The 19,414-nt window shown below is 42.3% G+C and overlaps 1 protein-coding gene across 2 annotated transcripts; it reads left to right on the forward strand.

Moving 5' to 3' along the window:
• Positions 1-1,066: 1,066 nt before the first annotated feature.
• LOC117262369 (GTPase HRas) lies at positions 1,067-18,429 on the forward strand. 2 transcript variants are annotated; one of them, XM_033635287.2, is made up of 6 exons: positions 1,067-1,350; positions 9,458-9,601; positions 10,980-11,158; positions 12,714-12,873; positions 13,580-13,704; positions 15,475-18,429. In XM_033635287.2, the coding sequence occupies exons 2-5, from the start codon at positions 9,491-9,493 to the stop codon at positions 13,697-13,699; spliced, it is 570 nt and encodes a 189-aa protein (XP_033491178.1). In that variant the 5' UTR covers positions 1,067-1,350; positions 9,458-9,490; the 3' UTR covers positions 13,700-13,704; positions 15,475-18,429. The 2 variants fall into 2 exon arrangements, with proteins under 2 accessions (XP_033491178.1, XP_033491180.1); XM_033635289.2 differs by having other exon boundaries at positions 9,461-9,601.
• Positions 18,430-19,414: the final 985 nt, after the last annotated feature.

Raw genomic sequence — 19,414 nt, forward strand, 5'->3', positions numbered from 1 at the left:
ATTTGACCAACTTTAGCAACAGTAACAAGCTAAGACACTGGTAAATAGTGAATACTTGTTGGAAGACATTTGGACTTTATTGTTGTCTCATATGAGGACATTGGGACTTTATTAACTTTGACAGTGTTGAGCTTTTAATATTTATCAGGTCCTACTGATCCCAAAAAGCTAGGAGAAATTAAAAATGCATACCAAACAAAAGTTAAGGTCTCAGGGCGGATATCTGTGAATTTTGGGGATTTTGATAACAGTTTACATTTTATGATTTCACACATATAACTTTTAATGCTTTGTACTCGTACTCGTCGTACTCGTACTCGTATCTTAGAGTCTGACTGTCCTTAGACGAAAAATGAATTAATGAAAATCTCAACAATTTGATTCTTGCTCAAAATGTTTTCACAAAAATAAAATGACACATCTGTAGTGTATCCAGAAGCATTTCTGAGCCAAAATCCTGAGTAGAAAAACTGAGAATTTAGAGATTAAATCCTCACTCAATTCAGTTATGTCAATTTGAACAACTGGGAAAAGTTTTCACAAAGTCTTCCCTATATAGAGGAGGTTTAGGGCCAAAATTTACTAAAGAAAAACAATGAAATTAAGGATTAAGGTCTACAAATTCCAACTTTCAACACTTAGACATTCAGTTTAGCTCAGCATTTCTCTTTAATGTGATCTTAGATTATTTTCAATCTTCAATGTTCTTTAGATTCTTTAAAGCTCAGACCATTTTACAGATTCTGTTTGGTGGTTAGTGTTCAGGTGGGTGGGGTTGCACTGGGGAAGTGGACACATTACCTCAGTATTTTTTAAATCATGACTACTGTTATAGCCAAATAATAAAACAGGCCCTCATACCTACATTCAAATATTTGCAGGGATTCCTTGTCTGTCGCGTTTAAGTGACAATCTAAAAACTTGGATTCTGTGGTGAATACAGGCAGTCAGATGTTCTATACGGTGTTCTATAAGGCGAGGTCTCCTTGTTTCCGACGGTCCATGAACGCATCAGTAACATGCATGGTAACCGGGGCGGTTCTATGTTTGATAGAGCTGGGCGTGGGCTCGACACTCCTCATCCCCTCTGCTCTCTGTGGAAGCACATTGTTCAACGCGGGCTCATTTTACCCAGAACCAATGAATGCATTGGTGCATTTTAGCCACTGAAAATTAAACACTTTATCGGAACACAATACGGTGCAGATATCCGAAGACGGCGGGAAGCGGACCAAGAACATTTTGTTTCCTAGTGCTTACAGCTGAGAGGCAACAGAGTTGAAAGATTTTTCTTCTTCTTCTCCGGCAGACGAAACGTCGCTCTTGTCGCTAATTAGACCTCTGCTTGTTGTAAGTATGCACTGCACATTCCTGTGTCCGAAATATGTCGGCAGTGACTGTTTTTTGTCTAATGGTTACCGCTTTCAAACGCTTTCAGTGGTTTTTGGGGGGGCACCGCTGGAGATTGCGGTCCACTGTTAAAACATGTTAGCTAGCTATCATAACATTTGAATTCACGCCCGGCGAGCTTTATATGTCGAGCTCAACAACTCACGCTTGCTTTGTAGTCTTGGCTACATGTATGGGGAATTACACAGGATATGAATTTAACCTACACCTCAGCTTTTTAAAATCTATTTAGACAAACAGTGTCTGTGCAGTTGGGGTGTTGTAACGTTAACTTGGCCATGGAGGAATAACATTACCTCGCCGTGGGTTTCCCCATCTTCTCACTTTAAAATAGAAACCGAATGCGTTCATATGAATACAGCAACACTGGGGATTTTACTTTCTGTATTTTTGTCCAGTGTACAGACATTGTTGAGTGTGAGGCTGCTACTGCTGCCGATAGTGGCCACACAGACAAGTAACGTTAGGGTGACGCCCCGTCACACTGAGTAAAAACCTGAATGTATCACTGCGGAAGTTAGATTCCATTACAAGGCATTTAGAAAGCTGACATCGGATTATTTCTTCTCTGGAAGCTGCCAAACTGTGTAGCAAGTTTAAAAAGGTAGAAGATGGCAGAGACAGCACTAATTTTTAATTGGCTATCACTCAGATTATTGCTAAAGGGGTTGTTGGACTGATGCAAAAACAATCCAGCCATCCCAAAGTGAGGTAAATCTGTGGCAGAATTCACTGTAGTCATCATGTAAAGTAGAGCTAACATTTAAGTTAGAAACAAATCAAAACGTGTTTAAGTTATTGTTGTGTTTTTGGCATATGATTGTGACTGACAGCTGTTCACATCTCATCTTTCTATCCACCACATCACTACTTAAAGGTAACAATAGTTGGTTGGAGTACATTGGACAGCATGGGCTCCATTAAAGAGGTCCAGTGTCAGGCGGGTGAATTTGACATCAGCCTCTGTAGCGTTCAGAGTGAAGGCAAGAATTCAGGCAGCTGGAAAACAGCTGGAGGTAGTCCAGCCAGTGATAGAGGTGTGATGTTAATCTCTTGTCCCTTTCTCTGAACAGCTGTAGCCTGGGTGGTGCCCAGCTGCATGCCAAAATAAGTGTGATTCTTCTGGATACCAGGAATTCACAGATTCCAAATTTTCACATTCATTTCACTCACTTGGCGGGTTTTAATTTGTTTAATGTGACAGCTTGAGGCTGAGAAATCGCTCAGGGTATGCTCTTAGGTATACTCTACTTTGTTGTTTTCTTTTAGTGAGTGAGCATGATTGTGAATACAGTACATTTCAGATTTCATGTGTAACACAGATTTCATGATTCACTCCTGTTTGAGTCACTCATCCACAAATACTAATGCAGTCATATACAGTTGTCATCACATGGGATGTTGAATCCTCACCCAGAAGGGGTGTTTTATATATCAATCACTGTCATACTCCTGACGTGATGTTGTTGACACTAAGTCTTTAGGTTAGGGAGGTTAATTATTTTTTCTTTGGTTAACTGACCCAACTTTTGGTTGGATCTCCTACAGGTTGACCGGCAGCTGTGTGACCCACAATAGTGTTGTCACACGCACTCACAAACTAAAACAACTGGACAAAATTCCTCTGATTGCGCAAAAAAAAAAAAAAAAGACCACTGATGAGTTTCGGGGTGTTTGGTGTCTGATGATAAGCCCCATGGCTCCTCTAACTGGCAGGCCTTTGTGTGGAGGTCAGCTGGCCTTTTCATCTCTGCTGCTGCCTCCACCGTCTCACCCTACCCGACAAGCTGAAAGGATGACCCAGTGGGGAAAAGGTCACTTGTACTCTAGTGCCTTTAAGAGCAGCTTGTTTAAGCATGCATGCAGATACACACACACAGAGATGCACGCAGCAACTCTTAATATAAATGTTTGTAAGGGAGAAAATGTGGGGAGGAGGAATTGTTTATTAAAGGATTTGCTCTCAAGATTCTCTTTGAGCAAAATCATAGTTTCATTCATGTTTCAGTGTTTTTTCTGACTTCCTGCCCCAGAGGAGGACTTAAATGGATAGTGCTGCTTTAATAGTGGAACATCTAGAGTTTATAGACTTTGCAAGAATTGCATTAAGTCCTCACGTACTTGTTTCATTGGCCTCAGACAGCAGAGTAGTGATTCCTCAGCTGCCGGTCAACACTAATGTTTGGATGCTGTTTAGGAGGATGATGTCACTGGAGAGCAGTGGGAGGGTGCGGTGGGCTATCGGGGCTCCAGGATGGGTCTTGGAGCCTCAGTATTCGACCGTGATACCTCCCTAGAGAGGGTCTCCTTACCATCATCGCTCCATTAAAAATCTATTATCTCTGCAGTGGGCTTGTGGCTCTGCAAGTATGGATCCTTTAACCAATTAAGAACTTTAATGGAGAGCAGGATGCATGTTGAGGAGGATGGCCATTCATGTGCCCTCCTTCTTGCATCATGTGTTTTGAAGTGATGGAGTTGTTTTCCAGGTTATAGGACAAAGTAAAGACATGTTTATTGGCTGTAGTTATCAGAGCTATGCAGCTGAATTAGTTGAGGGGAAATGCTTGAGTATGTTGAGCATTTTCATTATTGATTTTCTTATACATTTTTCGGTTTCCAGGTCGACCCCTCCCTCCTTTGGTTTTCTGTGCCCTTGGCATATAGTAAGAGCAGCCCTCTCCCTCCCTCCGTCGCCCTCAGACACTCTCCTCCCATCACCCCTCTTGCTGCTCTGTACTCGCACCCTCCGTAAGCTGTCATGTAAGATTATCCTCCTGGTCCAGGCGGGGCTCTTGGGTTTCAAAACGAACTGTTAATTTCCCAGGCTGGAGGTGGCGAGCTATAAATAACCCTAAACACAGACATACTGTATGGTGCTCCTTGATCAAAAGGGGAACAGCTTTGAGAAGGTTTCGGGGACTGTGGAATTGAATAGATCAGCGACTTGTAGACGAAACTGCAGCTATAGCCTGTCTCAGAGTCATGTATTTGACAGTGGTAGCAGGAGGCTTGCTCTGTTCATCTTTGCTGTAGGATTATTCGTTTGTCAGATATGAAGTGGCACATTGCGTGTCCTCATCGTTGCTGTACGTATGTTTTTACAGGTGTACTTGTGCATGTGCAAATGTGGCCAACTGTCGCACGTCTGGGGGCAGTTAAGGATTTTGCAGGTTAACCATGCACTGACAGTAATTACTGTATAGTATGAACATCTGAACTGCAGAGAAGGACATGACACCGCTATAAGGGCAGGACAGCCATCTGTGTGTACAAAACCAAAAAAAAAGCATAAATGAAAAGTTCTTGTGCTTCATCCCCATGTGTGGATGAATTATGTAAAAAAGATTGATGCGTTCGCTGATAATTATTATCTCCAGCTGCTGTGTCCTCGTCCCTCCTCTCTATGGCCTCAAATACCAGCTCTGAGCCCCCCACTGACAACAAGTGGCTCAGAGAAAGCCACAGCATCACTATCAATGATTAATTTTTGCCATTCATCTCCATATGTATGTGTGGATTATTAATCAGCTGCTGACTTGGCCTAGTTTGTGAGAAGATGGCACGGCTGTCTGTTTTCCTTCCTCCAGTCTCCCGGTAGCGGGCGCGGGTGTGTTGAATTAGCATTTTAGGCTGTAAATTTTCAATTGTTTGGCAGGTGTACACTCGAGATCTGGTTATGTGGAAGAAACGTGGCAACCAAGCGTGTCAGAATCTGGAGAGATGTGGATGTGTGAGAGAGTGCTGGTGTCAATCTCTTTTTGTTTTTATTTGTGTGTGTGTGTCCTATATTTTCCATCTTAACTGCTTATCAGTTCAATTCGGTGCACTTATTCAGCATGAAAGTTCATAAAAAATATAGAAAAGGTTTCTATTGAGTTAAGTTTAGATCTGTATTGGTGATTAAAAGGCGTATATCATCATGAGCATTGCCTTGACATAGTAGTGAAGCAGGCATTGAGCTTAAATGTATGAGTAAAGTTTGGGTTAGGCATGTACGCTGGAAGGGTTGGGAAAATCTGATTAACCAGTAACCTAATTATTACGTTTGTTGTACAGATTTATCTCCAATTTTTTTGTAATCCATGCTAGTGTTAAAGCCATCACTTGATTGAATAGTTAAGTTAGTGACAGAAGAGTAATCAGCATTCATTTTGATATTTTAAAATTGTAAATGCCATTTGTCATTTTATATTTTTGAAGCTGATACCGATATTTCAGAGTTTTAAAAAATTCTGGTAGCAATATATCCGATTATTGAACATAAACATTTAAACTCTTAGACGCTGTCTGATAATTACGAAACAATTTCTAAATTACCTCAATCTTTGACATTTCTGTACTCTCATTTCTTGTATTTTTAATCATCTGAAATATCCACCAATCCTGATGTGTCTGTGCCAATATTAATCAGTAATGAACACAATCATTGAATCTAGTAATGTCAAAAATAGTCAATTTAAAGATGCATATCAATACTGAATATTTTAAACAGTTTCAATAGTCATTTTCTGTAGTATTGATACACAGGTACCAGCTGCACTTTTTGCTCTCTCCTCATGTTAATGCATACCACAGTCATTCTGCTGTTCTCTGCTACTAACTAAGAAAAAAATAGTCGTCGTTATGATGTTTGAATCCTATGCCCTCTATGGTACTTTTCCCCATAATATCGAAAATGGTATCGGCTGGTTTTCAAGGTATTGTATTGGAGAGAGAGATTCCAGTATCATGACAGCACTAGTTGCAGCCATGATGGCACACCCATCGTCTCCTGAAAATCCTTCTCTTTTCCCAATGACCAGTCTATGATTTAACATTTAATTTTGTGTCCATGCTCTTTCCATCACATTAACCCAGCCCCGATGTGAATCCTTGCCCTGTCTCGAGCTGGTAGCCAAAGGTGTTCCGGCGTCTGTCTGCCCCTGCACAAGTCTCTCCACACAGCTGCTGTTTATTTGGTTAAAGGAGGCTGCGAGGAGTGAGGCTGGCTCTGCTGCGGCTCTGCCACAGTCTCTGTACTCCAGCCAGGGCGGGCTGCACTGTGTACCAGGTTGATTTATTTACAGTGAGGGAAAAAGGAAGCTAAATGTTTGGCCGCAAGATTGAGGGGTCAGGATAATTCCCTTCCTGTTGTGCTTGAGAATTATAGCAGCGAGGGTGTTTTTACAAGGAGGCCATTGTTGATATTGGTGACGGTGTTCAGAGCTACCTGTTCCATTAAGGTGAGCAATGGCTTATGGCGTCGAGGATGCTTTGCAAGAACAGTGTGTGTGTGTCTGTGTGATTGAATGAGAGCGGCTAAATGGCCGTGTCTTAAGTTAGCAAGTCTGCTTTCCTGTCAATCATTAACATCAGTGAGCCAGTCGTAGTCTAAGCTAATGTTAGTCTGCCCCCTCATCAGCACAACAACACACATCTCAGACACAAATAAGTTTCTCACAGATGTGCACGCAGATTTCACTAATACACCACCACCCTAAGAGACAAATATAGGTGCATGTCATTACTCTTCACTCCACATGACTGCATTGCCTCAATACGTGTAGTTTTCTTTCAATGCTTTGCATGTTGTCGTTTCATTCAACTGTCCAAAGGATGCATTCATGTCACGAGTTACCGCTCTCTTATTCTACAAGATTCTCCCCAGCTGTGTGTGTGTGTGCTCCCTTGGGAGATAAAGCACAAGAGAGAGGGTGTGTATGTGTTCTGCTCAGGCTGGCTAACGCGCCAATGTTCACTTCTCTGTAGTGAGCAAGGACTCAGGAGTTTGCCTAACAGAGCTACACGGAGTGCATTTTATGTTAGGGATGACAGTCAGTGCCCTGCAGAAGGTAAAACAGCATATGTGACCCGTGGTGCTCATGAAATCCTGACAGATTGATAACACACTCTAACAGGTGGTGCAGGTTAGTGATTTTCTTCTTGAGCTCACTTAAGGAACATTCAGCAAAGTGAGACACTGTCGATGAACAGGCCGAGATGTTTAACCATGCGTGACCTTATTTTACTCTGAACTGCTACAACTGAATACGAGATATGTGACAGACTACTTTTGAGGAACAGAAATTTAAGGCGGCTATGGGTGTTAGGGTGATGCAGATGTAGATAAGGGTGTCTAACAAGGTATAGCATGATTTGAATGTCATCACTGTAAGTTGAGTTTGAAAGTGGCATTGACTTTTTAATTAAATTCAAAGTATAAAAGCGTAAAAATGTCTGAAGTTGAATTTTTGGCCAAACAGAAAGTGAAACTATCTATTCTGAGGCATACAGGAATCCCAGTGATTTTCCTCTGGGCTCTGATATCAGAGATGACATCGCTGTGATGGCATCACCTGACCACTCATTGTTGTCTGCGTGATGTCAAACCATCACTGTAACCACGAGAGGCTCCTGCGGTTGCCATGGGCCTCCAGCAGACTTAACCTGTGGTTAGCATAGGTTTGGCCACACTAGCCCTAGCTTGTACTGCATTTAATCTGTCAGAATCTCCATGAGAGCTTCATGTCTTACTTGCTCTGACTTATCGTGTGCCAGCATGTCTGCCACAGGGCTGGCATCAGGTCATTTTCAGGTCATAAATTTGGTAAGTTTGTGGTAAATTTGCAACAAGCTGAGTCATGCTTTGCCCCTGTATGTAATGGAAACGCCCATATGACTACTTTTGCTACCCACTGACTCAACATGCCTGGAATTTTACTGGCCAGCGGTGTTGTAAGGGTGGTGGTGATGACAGGGCATGGACATACATGCATGGTTCCAGCTAACTCGATAGTTGAAATTGTGATAGTATAATTGGCATTTTCTGCCAGTTTCCACACACCTGATCTTTCTGGTGAAATCTGGGAAAGTTGTTCTTCATTGCTAGCCTCCTCCTGTAAAGATGAAGGTGTTACCCATCCTCTTGACAACATCTCAGTCCGAGTTATAGAAAATAGTCATCACAACTAAATTATTTCAAAACCTGCTTTCAGTAAATGGTTTCTTAGATATTTAGCACTGTGAGGTGAAAGGTGAAAACTTGCTTTTAACATTGTTTTTTGGATGATTAAGCAAAATTTTGCACCTCTTTCCAAGTCTGAATTCTACTTTAAATTTCACCTGTTGATGCTGGAAGTGCTTCACTTTCCTTATTCTGCTTCCAGATACCATCCATAGGTCCATAAATTCAAGTAAAGCTAATGTTTGCCTGCGTTGTGTAAGTTTAGCCAACAGAATATGGATATCACTTATGTTTTCTCAAGAGGCCGACATGTTTCTTTAATAACATGCCTTGATTTATAGTCAGGGCGGCCCTGTTACATCGACTAGACCTCTTAAGTGGGTCCATAGGGGACAACTGCAGGCACACCTGGAGTCATAAAATCCTCTTTTAGGCCTCTCGTTCTGTTGCTATGGATTGATCCCGATGGTGAAGCAAGGCAAACCAACAAACAGCTCAAAGCATTAGCTTAGCTTTGTTAGCAATAGTGAATACTGACTATTGAAAGGCAGACTGGTGCTGATCCTTTTGAAAGACACATTTTACTCTTTGAAATCGTTTCATTCACTGTGTTTCTGTCACTGCTCTATTTTTGTGTTTTTAAAAAATTTGATATTCCTGGCGTCTGTCACCTTGGGTTCAAAGTTAGACATCAGTAATGTGAAGCCTCAGTGATGAGGACCAGTCTGCCAGTGTCATGCCCCCTTCTTTCTCTCCCCTCGCTGCCTCTGTAGCTCTCCCTCTCGTGCACACTCTCTGCTGCTCACACTGAGCGGGAGAGCATTGGAACATTGAGTACCTTCAGCACATTTTTCACATTCCCCTTTGAGGGTCTCAACCTCAGCCCCCACTACACACACACAGACAGACACACTGCAAAACACACACGCACAAAAAAACCACTAATGTTTCTCACCACTGGGCAGCAATAGTTGTGGACCACATCATGACAGTCCAGTGGCAGAAATTATCCTGCAAAGGCTCTGTGTGTGCCTGTTTTCTGCTGATGTCTCTAGTCAGACTGCTAACCTGCACCTTTCTGTCTCCCTTTCTTCTCTCCAGCAGCGGTGTGTGTGGTGAGCAACAGCGGCAAAGATGACGGAGTACAAGCTGGTGGTGGTGGGAGCTGGAGGCGTGGGCAAGAGTGCACTCACCATTCAGCTCATCCAGAACCACTTTGTGGATGAATATGACCCCACCATAGAGGTATGACTCTTCTGCATGTTCTGCAAATTATCCTCGTGGGAGGCTTCTTGGGTGTTGGGGTGGGAAGGTAGACAGGGGATGATTGGATTGTTAAAAAAATAAAGCATTTCCAGCTCTCCCTTGAATTGTTGTGTGGTTATACACTACTTTTACACCTATGTGGGAGACATGCTTGCTTTAATCTGTGTTTTATACACATGTCCAGTTCCTCAGTCACTGCTGAGCAATATTGCCTGGACCCTACTGCGACGACAGCTCACTCTAAATCAAGCTAATTCAATTAGGTTAATTTAATTAAATTAATCGAATGTCTGTGGCGATTCTTCAACTGATCAGGCCTGATAGAAATTCCTAAATTTCTTTTTAGGATAAATATTTTTTCTGACATTCTGTAATTCTTATATTTTCCTGAAAACAAGATGCTGGAAAAAGATTGCAGACATTGCAAAGAGGCCAGTGAGAATGTTTTCTCCTCTCTTTTTTCCCTCTCCACACTCTCCCTCTCTTTCTCACCACGCCTGCCTCTGGCCAGACAATGTCCTTTTTGTGTATTTGCATTCCTGGCCCCTATGCTCTAACAAACAAAGGGACGGCACTCCATGTTTTTGTGGCTGCGTGTTGGAAGGCTAAACATTGGCTCCAGTACCCTGGTCCTCTGATCTCTAGATGTGCGTTTGACCTGGAAGTGGACGGAGAATTGGTAACGGATACCAGTCATACCCGTATCCGTATGAACATGCACCTAAACCATAGATCTGTTTTGCATTTCCACTGTAGACAGTACTCTTAAATGTAGGCGGGGTTGTTACCAGATGGTAAGCTCTTAACTGTATTTGCTCTTAACCAATGATGCGGGGGAACCTCTGCACCTCGTTGACCATCAACAGATGGGGTTGTGCAACAATTTCACAACAAAATAGAACAGACTGAAGTCTTCAGAGTTTCCTTCACAGTCGATGGGATGTATTAAAAATAGTGTGCTTATGCTTTGTGCATCGATTCCTTGGTAGGCAAGAGTGTTAAATCTCTATTTGTTGACCAGTCAACGGACTGCTGTGTTTGTAGATCCACCTTTTAGTATCGGATCAGTGCGCTTGGTAATGACATCCACATTATTTGGCAGTGGGAACACAAAAATAAGTCTTCTAATGTGTGATGAACTGAACTGAACCAGACTGCTTGGTGGAACTGAGGCTTTTGTATATGGACATGCTACTTAGCACTGAGTGGCCAAGGATGTAACAACCTCAGTGAGCTGCATTTGCCTCAGATTCCACCTGAACCATCTGTTTTGTGTCTGACTTTTGTTACAGGTCTCTCACTCACATATTTTTACCTCCTCTCTAAATGTTGGCCTCTCTCCCTTCTTTTTCTGCAGGACTCGTACAGGAAACAGGTCGTGATTGATGGGGAGACCTGCCTGCTAGACATCCTGGACACTGCAGGTCAAGAGGAGTACAGCGCCATGAGGGATCAGTACATGAGGACAGGAGAGGGTTTCCTCTGTGTCTTCGCCATCAATAACACTAAGTCTTTCGAGGACATTCACCAGTACAGGTGTGTGTGTATCAGTGAGGCAGAGGACGAGGGTTTGGGTTTAGGGATGCAGGTGCATCACAGATCATGACATTGAGCATCATGAGATCTGTCGTCGCAGATATGAACACAAGTATTTGCTGGTGGGATCACAGACAGGTCGGGGTGGAGTTCAGACACAAAATCACCCCTGTTAGTTCTAAGGTTCTGCATGTGTGTGTTTGTAAATGCAGTGTGCATTTGCAGGGACTCCCACGGGGTCTGGATAGAGAGGGGTGTGTATACGTATGTGTGCCAGCTCTCTGCAGTAGTTGGGTGATGTCATGCTGTAGCGTTTAACACGGCTAAAGAAAGCTTAGCCCCCAACTGGAGGATTACAGCACGATGCCAATGAAATCGATCCTGACTCAATTAGAGGAGCGGGGAGAGGTAGCACTTTCAAGGACAGGGAAGGAGACAGATAGGGAGGGAGGAGGGAGGGAGAGATTCAGCTGGAGATGACAGTGTTCTCTCTCTTTGCCACATTTTGTCTTTCTCATCACATTAGACACCCACTTGCCAGTTGTGTGCATGTGGCAAGTAAAAGAGGCTGCGTATTTACTTTGCCACGTCCTCTACAGATATGAAGGATTTTTTTTTTTGAGTTTCTTACATTTATTTGGCTTGCTGCCATTGCAACCCAGCCTTTTTTGTGCTTTGCTTTAACACAACTGGTAGTATCACTGTAAAAGCATTACGCAACTTGAGAAAGCACACATGGGTCTTTGGTTGGATGCTGGAATAGGTGGCAGCCCGGCTAGAGCTCTTGATTTATTTTAAGATCTGTTTTGTGTTTTACTGGCAAAAATAGTCAGAGGGATTTTAGCAAAACTTCTGCTCTGCTGTTGGCACATGCTGGCAAGGTACCTGCGTAGAACTGAGCAGTGCATCTTGATTTTTTTCTTGAATGTGAACCAGCCAGCATTATTTCATCAAATGCACCAAATATCTTCTTTTTTAACATTCTTAATGACCTGCCTCACCAGCATATAACTAGGCAATGGTCTAAACGGGGCAACATGTCTGCTGTGACATCAGGACTCAGAGCAGCTGTGGTCATGAACACCATCAGCAGTGTTGACTGCAGATGGGCAGAGCTGACTGTAGCAGACGCATCCTGCTGTACTGTAGCTTAGGGAGAAGAAGGGCTGAGCTGATAGATTGATCTGACCCACTCCTCTCACTCAGTTCCCCCTGGCTGCCTGGCGTTTGGCGCTGGCTGCTGTAGTGATGAGGTAATGCTGTTCGCTGCCTGCCTGTTGTCCATCCCTCCCTCCCCCTCCCTCCCTTCCTCTCCACATCCCTCCTTCAGCAGTGCAGCACAGCCCAGCACCGGCGGGCCCCGGCTCTTCCTCAGGGTCCTAGAGCTCCCTGGGTGGTTGGCTCTCCAGTGGTGGAGCTGCTGTTGTTTATGAAGCAGGGAGGATCCCAGACGAGAGACATGTCACTGTGACAAAACGCAGTGTTGGGCCAGGTTAAGGAAACAGACAAAAGTTTTGCAATTAAACAGCAATTTCTCTTTTTCTGCAATTCACAGAGAACAGATTAAACGTGTAAAGGACTCAGACGATGTTCCCATGGTGCTTGTGGGCAACAAATGTGACCTCCCGGCACGCACGGTGGACACAAGGCAAGCCCAGGAACTTGCCCGCTCCTATGGTATCCCTTACATCGAGACCTCTGCCAAAACACGACAGGTAGGTAGTGAACAAGAAGCACACACCCACAGTCTCTCCCTCTATCTCTGGTATTTAAAATTACCTTTAAATTTTGCTGATATTTTCATTTTTCCTCCCATCTTTTCAAGCCACAAAACACAGATTCTTTATAAATCTGAAGTCCCCTCTGTATCGCATCATGCTATAAACAAGTCATGACAGTGGGCTCCAGTATGGGCTCTGTGATTTTACATGTGAATTCAAGCACATGAAGAGCAGTGAATGGCCCGCGGTGTGATGTGATTTGTGTTGCTGGAAACATTTTATTATGCTGCAGGCAATGACTCATAGCCAGGTTACCTTGGCTTGAGAACAGTGCTACAGTATATGAGAGGCTTCGTAAGGACAAGTCGCAGCACAGCTCCCACTGTCTCTGACTCACTGTCACACATTATGAAGGTACATACAGATTCTCGCATTCATCCCTGAACTCGCAGAAAGTCTGTCATTCAAACAGAGCAGCATGCAAAGAACCAAGAGACGACTTCTTTCTAGACATTATGAATTCTCGATTAATGGCATCTGAAACATCAGGGTTGCCATGGTGATGTTGCCAGGCCCTTTCACTGGCGACTACACCTGAGAGGTTTGCTGTCAGTTGTAGAGAGTGCATGCAGTGAACTCCACTTGTGATTGACCATTGTGTGAGTCCAGATCTTTCTGTAACCTTTCTGTGTGCTTACAGGGAGTGGAGGACGCCTTCTACACACTGGTTAGGGAGATCAGACAGCATAAGCTTAGGAAGCTGAACCCACCGGATGAAAGTGGTCAAGACTGTATGAGCTGTCGCTGTGTGGTATCGTGATGCAGGTGAGACACAGAAATTTCTCTCTCTTTGATAGCTATATAGTTACATGGGAAGTCTCAAAAAAAACAATTTTTTTTTTAATAAAAAAATAAGGCCTTAGTTGACATTTAAGTGTCTTAACCTTTTTAAAATCTGGAGTCACATCACTTGTGTTGCTTTCTGATGCCTATAGCAAGTACTTAAACCTTTGAACCTTGAGGAAATTGGTGTGATATCTTTTATAAACATTGTACCATGAGCAACATAGTAAGAAATGTCCCACAGATTGCAAAAAAATAAAAAGAAATAAATAGGGTAAAAAAGCTACAAAAACTACAGTGGATTTATAATTATTATATATAGAATTCTTATAATTTTTAAGCACCTTTTCCAAGTCATTTCCCTGTTTGTTTTTATCTGTTCTTAGCTTTTTTCTTTTTTTTTTTTCTTTTTTTTTTTTAATTTTCTCTTTCACACCAATTTCTTGCTAATTTTTTGGCTCATTTCTTCTTTCATTGCTCATTGCCTTCTCCCCACATTTTTAAAAGAAGCCAATTTGCGTAGGTGCCAAAGGGTTAAATCAATCCTTGAAAAGTTTTTAAAATGCTAAGACATAGAAAGTAGGATTTTATTAATCTTTTTATTCTGACTTTGCATAGGAAAATCTCAAAATAATTAGTACCGTCAATTTTTTTAATTTATTTGTAACAAATTTTTTGAATGTCTCTCACATGAACGTCATGCAGATCAGGACAGCGTAACCAGCAGCACTCATTTTGTTTCCGGCTGGAATAGCTATCATTGTACCTTGGATGACATGGGGAAGTTTAAATTCAATGCAAATTAGCTGTTTCACCAAGATTTCATGACATGGCTAAAACTGGAACAAGGCAATCCAGTTGCAGTTTTTCAAACTCGGCACAATGACGAAATCCAGGCAGTGGTTTTCTACATGCAGAATGAGAAACATAAAATTAGCCCCTTTTCCACTGCAGGAATTTTTTTCATTTGCCTGGGATTTTGAAAAACCTCAGCGCATTTCCACCGAAACTACCCAGTGAAAAAACTTTCTCTCAACCCCAAACTTTCCCTGAAAAAAGTACCTAGTAGATTACGCGGAATTCTTGAGGGGCGGGGCGGGGCTGTGTGCTGAAGAACGCTGATTGGTGCTCTCGCACTTGCAGCGTTCCGCACTTCCTGGCATGGACAGCTGCTGCAAACTTTATTTCATTTCTACAAGCTTCACTTTGTTTGTGTCGCTGAACTCCTCCACACACATCCACATCCACACACACACACACACACACATACACAAAACACGATGCAGTAATCACGCTAAATCTAAGATATTTTCTTTGAGGTGGGGTGGAAATGCAAACCACACAGATTAGCAGGAATTATCTTACCCAGGTAAATAAATTCCTGGAAATAAAAGTTCCTGGAAATGTTGGTGGAAAAAGGGCTATAGCCAAGAAAATGTGCCAACCAGCACCAGGTGTTTCTCGGTCCTGTTCTACATGACGTCTGTTTATGTTGTTTTTCTTCAGTTTTGATAAAATTGGTCTTAATTTCCATTCCGAGTGGCAGTAAAAAAAAGTTTTAAATCTACCTTGTCTTAAGCTACATAAACCCTGTGTGCTGGAACTTGTATGGCTTTTATGTGTATCACTGTCTGTTGTAGGTGTAGCCACATCTTGCTCAGTTTAACTTCTCACTATGTCTCAGTTTCCCCAGAAGTATAATATAAAATGGTGCTAACATCTGTCTCCCTCTTGTGTCGTTTGATTCCCCAGCTGACGTTTGCACGTTGAGGAGAAACGCTACAGCGCGTAGTGGCAGCATGGACTTAAAGATAGAACGATAAAAACAACTCAATGATGAAATATAAACTTTTTCAAAAAGAGGATGATTGAAGCAAAAGCTCTCAAGGAAACCACCAGAGCTGACTGAACCATAGACCTTCATGGAAAGGAGGATTTTGGACTGTTGCCCAAGTGGCTACCTGAACTGGCCCGGTCCGGTCCCGTTTTTTTGGTCCACACGTCGACCTGTGAGCAACTCCACTAATGACTCTTTGTCAACTCCAGTGTGGTCTCGCTGGGTAGCTCAACAAAGTTTCCTGCTAACTTATTGTTTTCAGTCTCAACACTGGTCTTAAAGGGGGTGTCTCGGACCCCCTCCCACCTTGAAAGCCTAATTCCACTCCCCCCCGCCTGCCCACTGGAAGGACTGACCGTCTTAAAAAGGAAAGGACTGGAATGGACGTTTAGTTGCCCCAAACACCTCTCACACAAACACCCCCCTCTCCATCTTGCTCTACCTGCCTTTTGGTTTGCCTCGAACGGCTGTGTAGTCCCCTCATCATTACTGGATCCAGGGGGTGGAGGCTGACATGGGAGTGACTTTAATTTGTTGTTGTTTAACAGTTAGCCTCGCTGTACAAAATCCTTTGATTTTGTTTTTGATAATGGAACATTTTATTTGTGATTTGCAGAATCTGAAAGTCACAGAGCAATATGTGAGCAGATCGCACCTGGTTTGACATTTTTCACGGCCTGTAGTTGGAATTCCTTTTGGGATAGAAATGTTGGACGGAGAGTATAAAGATGGGTGAATTTTCCAGAATGCAGCTGCCTTCTCTCTTTACAGGCGTTTTCTTTGCTACAGTAAGAGTTGTCTTTGTGGAATAATAATAGTAATGGCTAGTGTACGTAGGTTCTGGTGCAATAGGATTCTTCACTGTCCAATTTACACAAAGTATTGGGAATAAACCACCTGTCATTGCTACTTGTTTTACTTTGGTTTAGGACGGAGAGGGTGCTGTGCATGACGATGTAGTTGTTGTCTCTCCAGTCGCTGAAGCTGGAGAGGTTGCCTGTAGAATAGGAGGAGAGCCCTGTACTTGTAGAGTTACACAATGACAGGTTATGGTTTTAAACAAAATGACAACCAGTTGATTTCTCTTGCGTTGCATTTCAGTAGCTGTACGCTGTACAACTCTTATTTACGACATGGTGATCACAGCTATTTTCACACCGCAAGAGTCATTCTTTGTGGATTTTAAGGCTCAGGAATCAGGGTCCAGGAACGTCTCACCCGACAGTCCCGGAAACCAGAGTTAAGGATGTCACCGGTTAGCTTTGCAGAGCGTAACGCACAAGTCCTGCCTCAGAGTCGAACTTGAGTTTTTCCACACACACCTCACTATCCTCAAACTGCTCCTCTCTCTCTCTTTCTCTCTGCCACCTCAGCTCTACAATGGAACAATAACAGTTCAGGTGCTAATCACGTCAGAACCATAGTTACTGTATATGTGGGACTATTGTGTGTGACAGGTGATGGATACCGGGTTATGGGAGTGCGTCGCTTTTTGTTTCTTAATACTGTCTCGCTTGTGCTCGCCACAACTTCCATTAATTTGCTGCCTAAAATGAAAAAGACTGCTCCGTGTTTACTTTGCCTTATCTGTTAGCTAGTGTGTATGTACCTCATGTGTGCAGCGAGCTCTACCTGAGATGATTACGTGTTCTGTTGGCTGCATTGTTTTGTTTATGTTTGATTATGTGTGCAACTAAAAAAACAAACATAGAAGTGTGTTGAATTTAGACATGCGCTGTATAGAATTTGAAAGACAAGGCACGCCTCTGAAAACACTACACTGATTTTTTTAAAGGTGTCTGTAATGGCATTTGCATCTGATTGTGATTCTCTAACAGGACGATAAAAAAAAAGACAGTTTTAAGATCCCAGTATGAGCGACGTCTTGTTCTCATGAAGTGTCATTCCTATTACATCGGAACATGTGGTAGTGATTGCTAGAAATTGTTACTTTAAGTCCAAATTATACTTGAACGATTCAGAGAATCGGTCATGTATGATTATGTTCGGAGTTCCACACACTACAGGCAGGTTTTGACAACAAGCTTCAGATGCAAACCTCAAAGACCTCTTCCATGAAAGACGTCAAATGTTATTTTTGCCTTTGTCTCCTCTTGTCAAGGGAAACAAACCCTTTATTTCTGACCTGATTTTGTACAGTAGAAATGACTCTTTTTCACTCATAACATGGCTTAAAGAATCGGTTTAGTTACTGCGTGGATGATAGTGGTCAGTTAAGTGTTCATCTCTCTGCTCGGAGGAAGGATAAGAACTGTGAATGTGTTTGAGTCTTTAGATATTGTCTGAAAGAAGCCTCGTGTTTAAGATTTACATTTAAAATAATGCAGCAGATGATTTTCGGTCCCATTTTGGCTGTGTTGTTGCTAACTTTCATTTTTCACCTATTGTACTCAAACCTTTAAACGTGGGGGAAAAGGAGTGTGGCATTTGTTACCTGTAATTACAGTCCTGATAGTACGCTTGTCCTCTCCCTGTCTTTAAACCGTACATCCATGATTATAATAATAATAATAATACATAGAATTCCACAAATCTGTGCGTTCAAATTCCCGTTTCATTCGATATATCGGCGTCATGTTGCCACAGGGACACTCCAGCCAGCAAAACCACAAGTATACATGTCAGAAAAAAAACCTGGCGAGCATGACAAAGACTGTACGTAACGGACCACTGGGAGTTTTGCACAAGGATACAGTGGGCTCAAGGGCTTGTTTCTCCCTAGCAAACTGTGGATGGAGGTTTGGAAGGAATTTGTGAAAATGTCAACTGTTTAGCTATTTAAGATGTATTTACTCTTTGAAAATGTGGCAAATGTATTGCGGGACAGGAATAAAGATGTCAAGATGAAACTGTGTCTCAATCATTTAACTTTTACATCATGTGTCTCTGAAATTTGGGATTTGCTGCCACCTACAGGCTGCTTTGTGTATCATAATGAGTATGACAAACGGACAGATTTTTACACATATACTAAATAAGTGTTATTCAGCTTGTATAAACACAGCTGAATTTAATATCCTTGACATTTTTTTTTGTTTGTATGCAAGAATCAATTTACAACATTGTGTCAGTTATACAGTGTGGGCAAATACAGCTGTGATGAAGGTTCAAAGGACAGTCATAAATGTGTTTACACATAAGCTTTACCATCAGCAGTGCCATTTACGGAAGGTTTTAGGTGGCACAGGCAGACCTGTTTTCCTGCCAGGAAATTTCATCAAGCATTTCAATGGCCACAGGAAAAAAGATGTCATAATTCTGAATGATTTCTTCGTAGATTTAACTGTTTCTAAAGTTAGTAAGTAACTGATGTCTGATTATTCACTGTAAACAACTGTATTACACAGAAAAGAGGGTGTGCGCGTGTGTCTGTGGTCACTTCCAGCAACTGAAAAGGAAGCAGGAAGTATGCAAGAGATACCGTCTGGTGGGGTGAAAGAAAGCAGCTCAATGAGGCATGGCATCAGAATATTACGTACTTGTAATTTGATTCTTCAATTTTGTACAATACAACATAAATGTTGAATGTAATATCAGATCTGTTAGTTTCAGTGAGACTGGGCTAAATGTGAAGATGTTAAAGAGGAGCCAGTTTGCTGATAAAACTATAGTAAATATGCCTGTTCAAACAGAGCACGAGGAAGGTCTTTGCATTTTATTACTGCTGGTATTGACTTTATTTATATTGCCATGTATGGTAGCCCACACTGAATGGTTTGACAACAGCCACAGATCAACATAATAATCATTATTTTTACAATAATACATTGTAAATATGACTTAAGTGCTGAATAGATGTAAAAGAGAGTGATTAAGCAAGACAAGTGCACCAAA

This window comes from Epinephelus lanceolatus, chromosome 5 (genome assembly GCF_041903045.1).
Source record: "Epinephelus lanceolatus isolate andai-2023 chromosome 5, ASM4190304v1, whole genome shotgun sequence".
Classification (NCBI taxonomy): domain Eukaryota; kingdom Metazoa; phylum Chordata; class Actinopteri; order Perciformes; family Serranidae; genus Epinephelus; species Epinephelus lanceolatus.

Coding starts and splice junctions, on each gene's coding strand:
- LOC117262369 (XM_033635287.2), top strand. CDS start 9,491: ATGACGGAGTACAAGCTGGTGGTGGTGGGAGCTGGAGGCGTGGGCAAG. Junction 9,602..10,979: donor AATATGACCCCACCATAGAG/GTATGACTCTTC, acceptor CTTTTTCTGCAG/GACTCGTACAGGAAACAGGT. Junction 12,874..13,579: donor CCTCTGCCAAAACACGACAG/GTAGGTAGTGAA, acceptor GTGTGCTTACAG/GGAGTGGAGGACGCCTTCTA.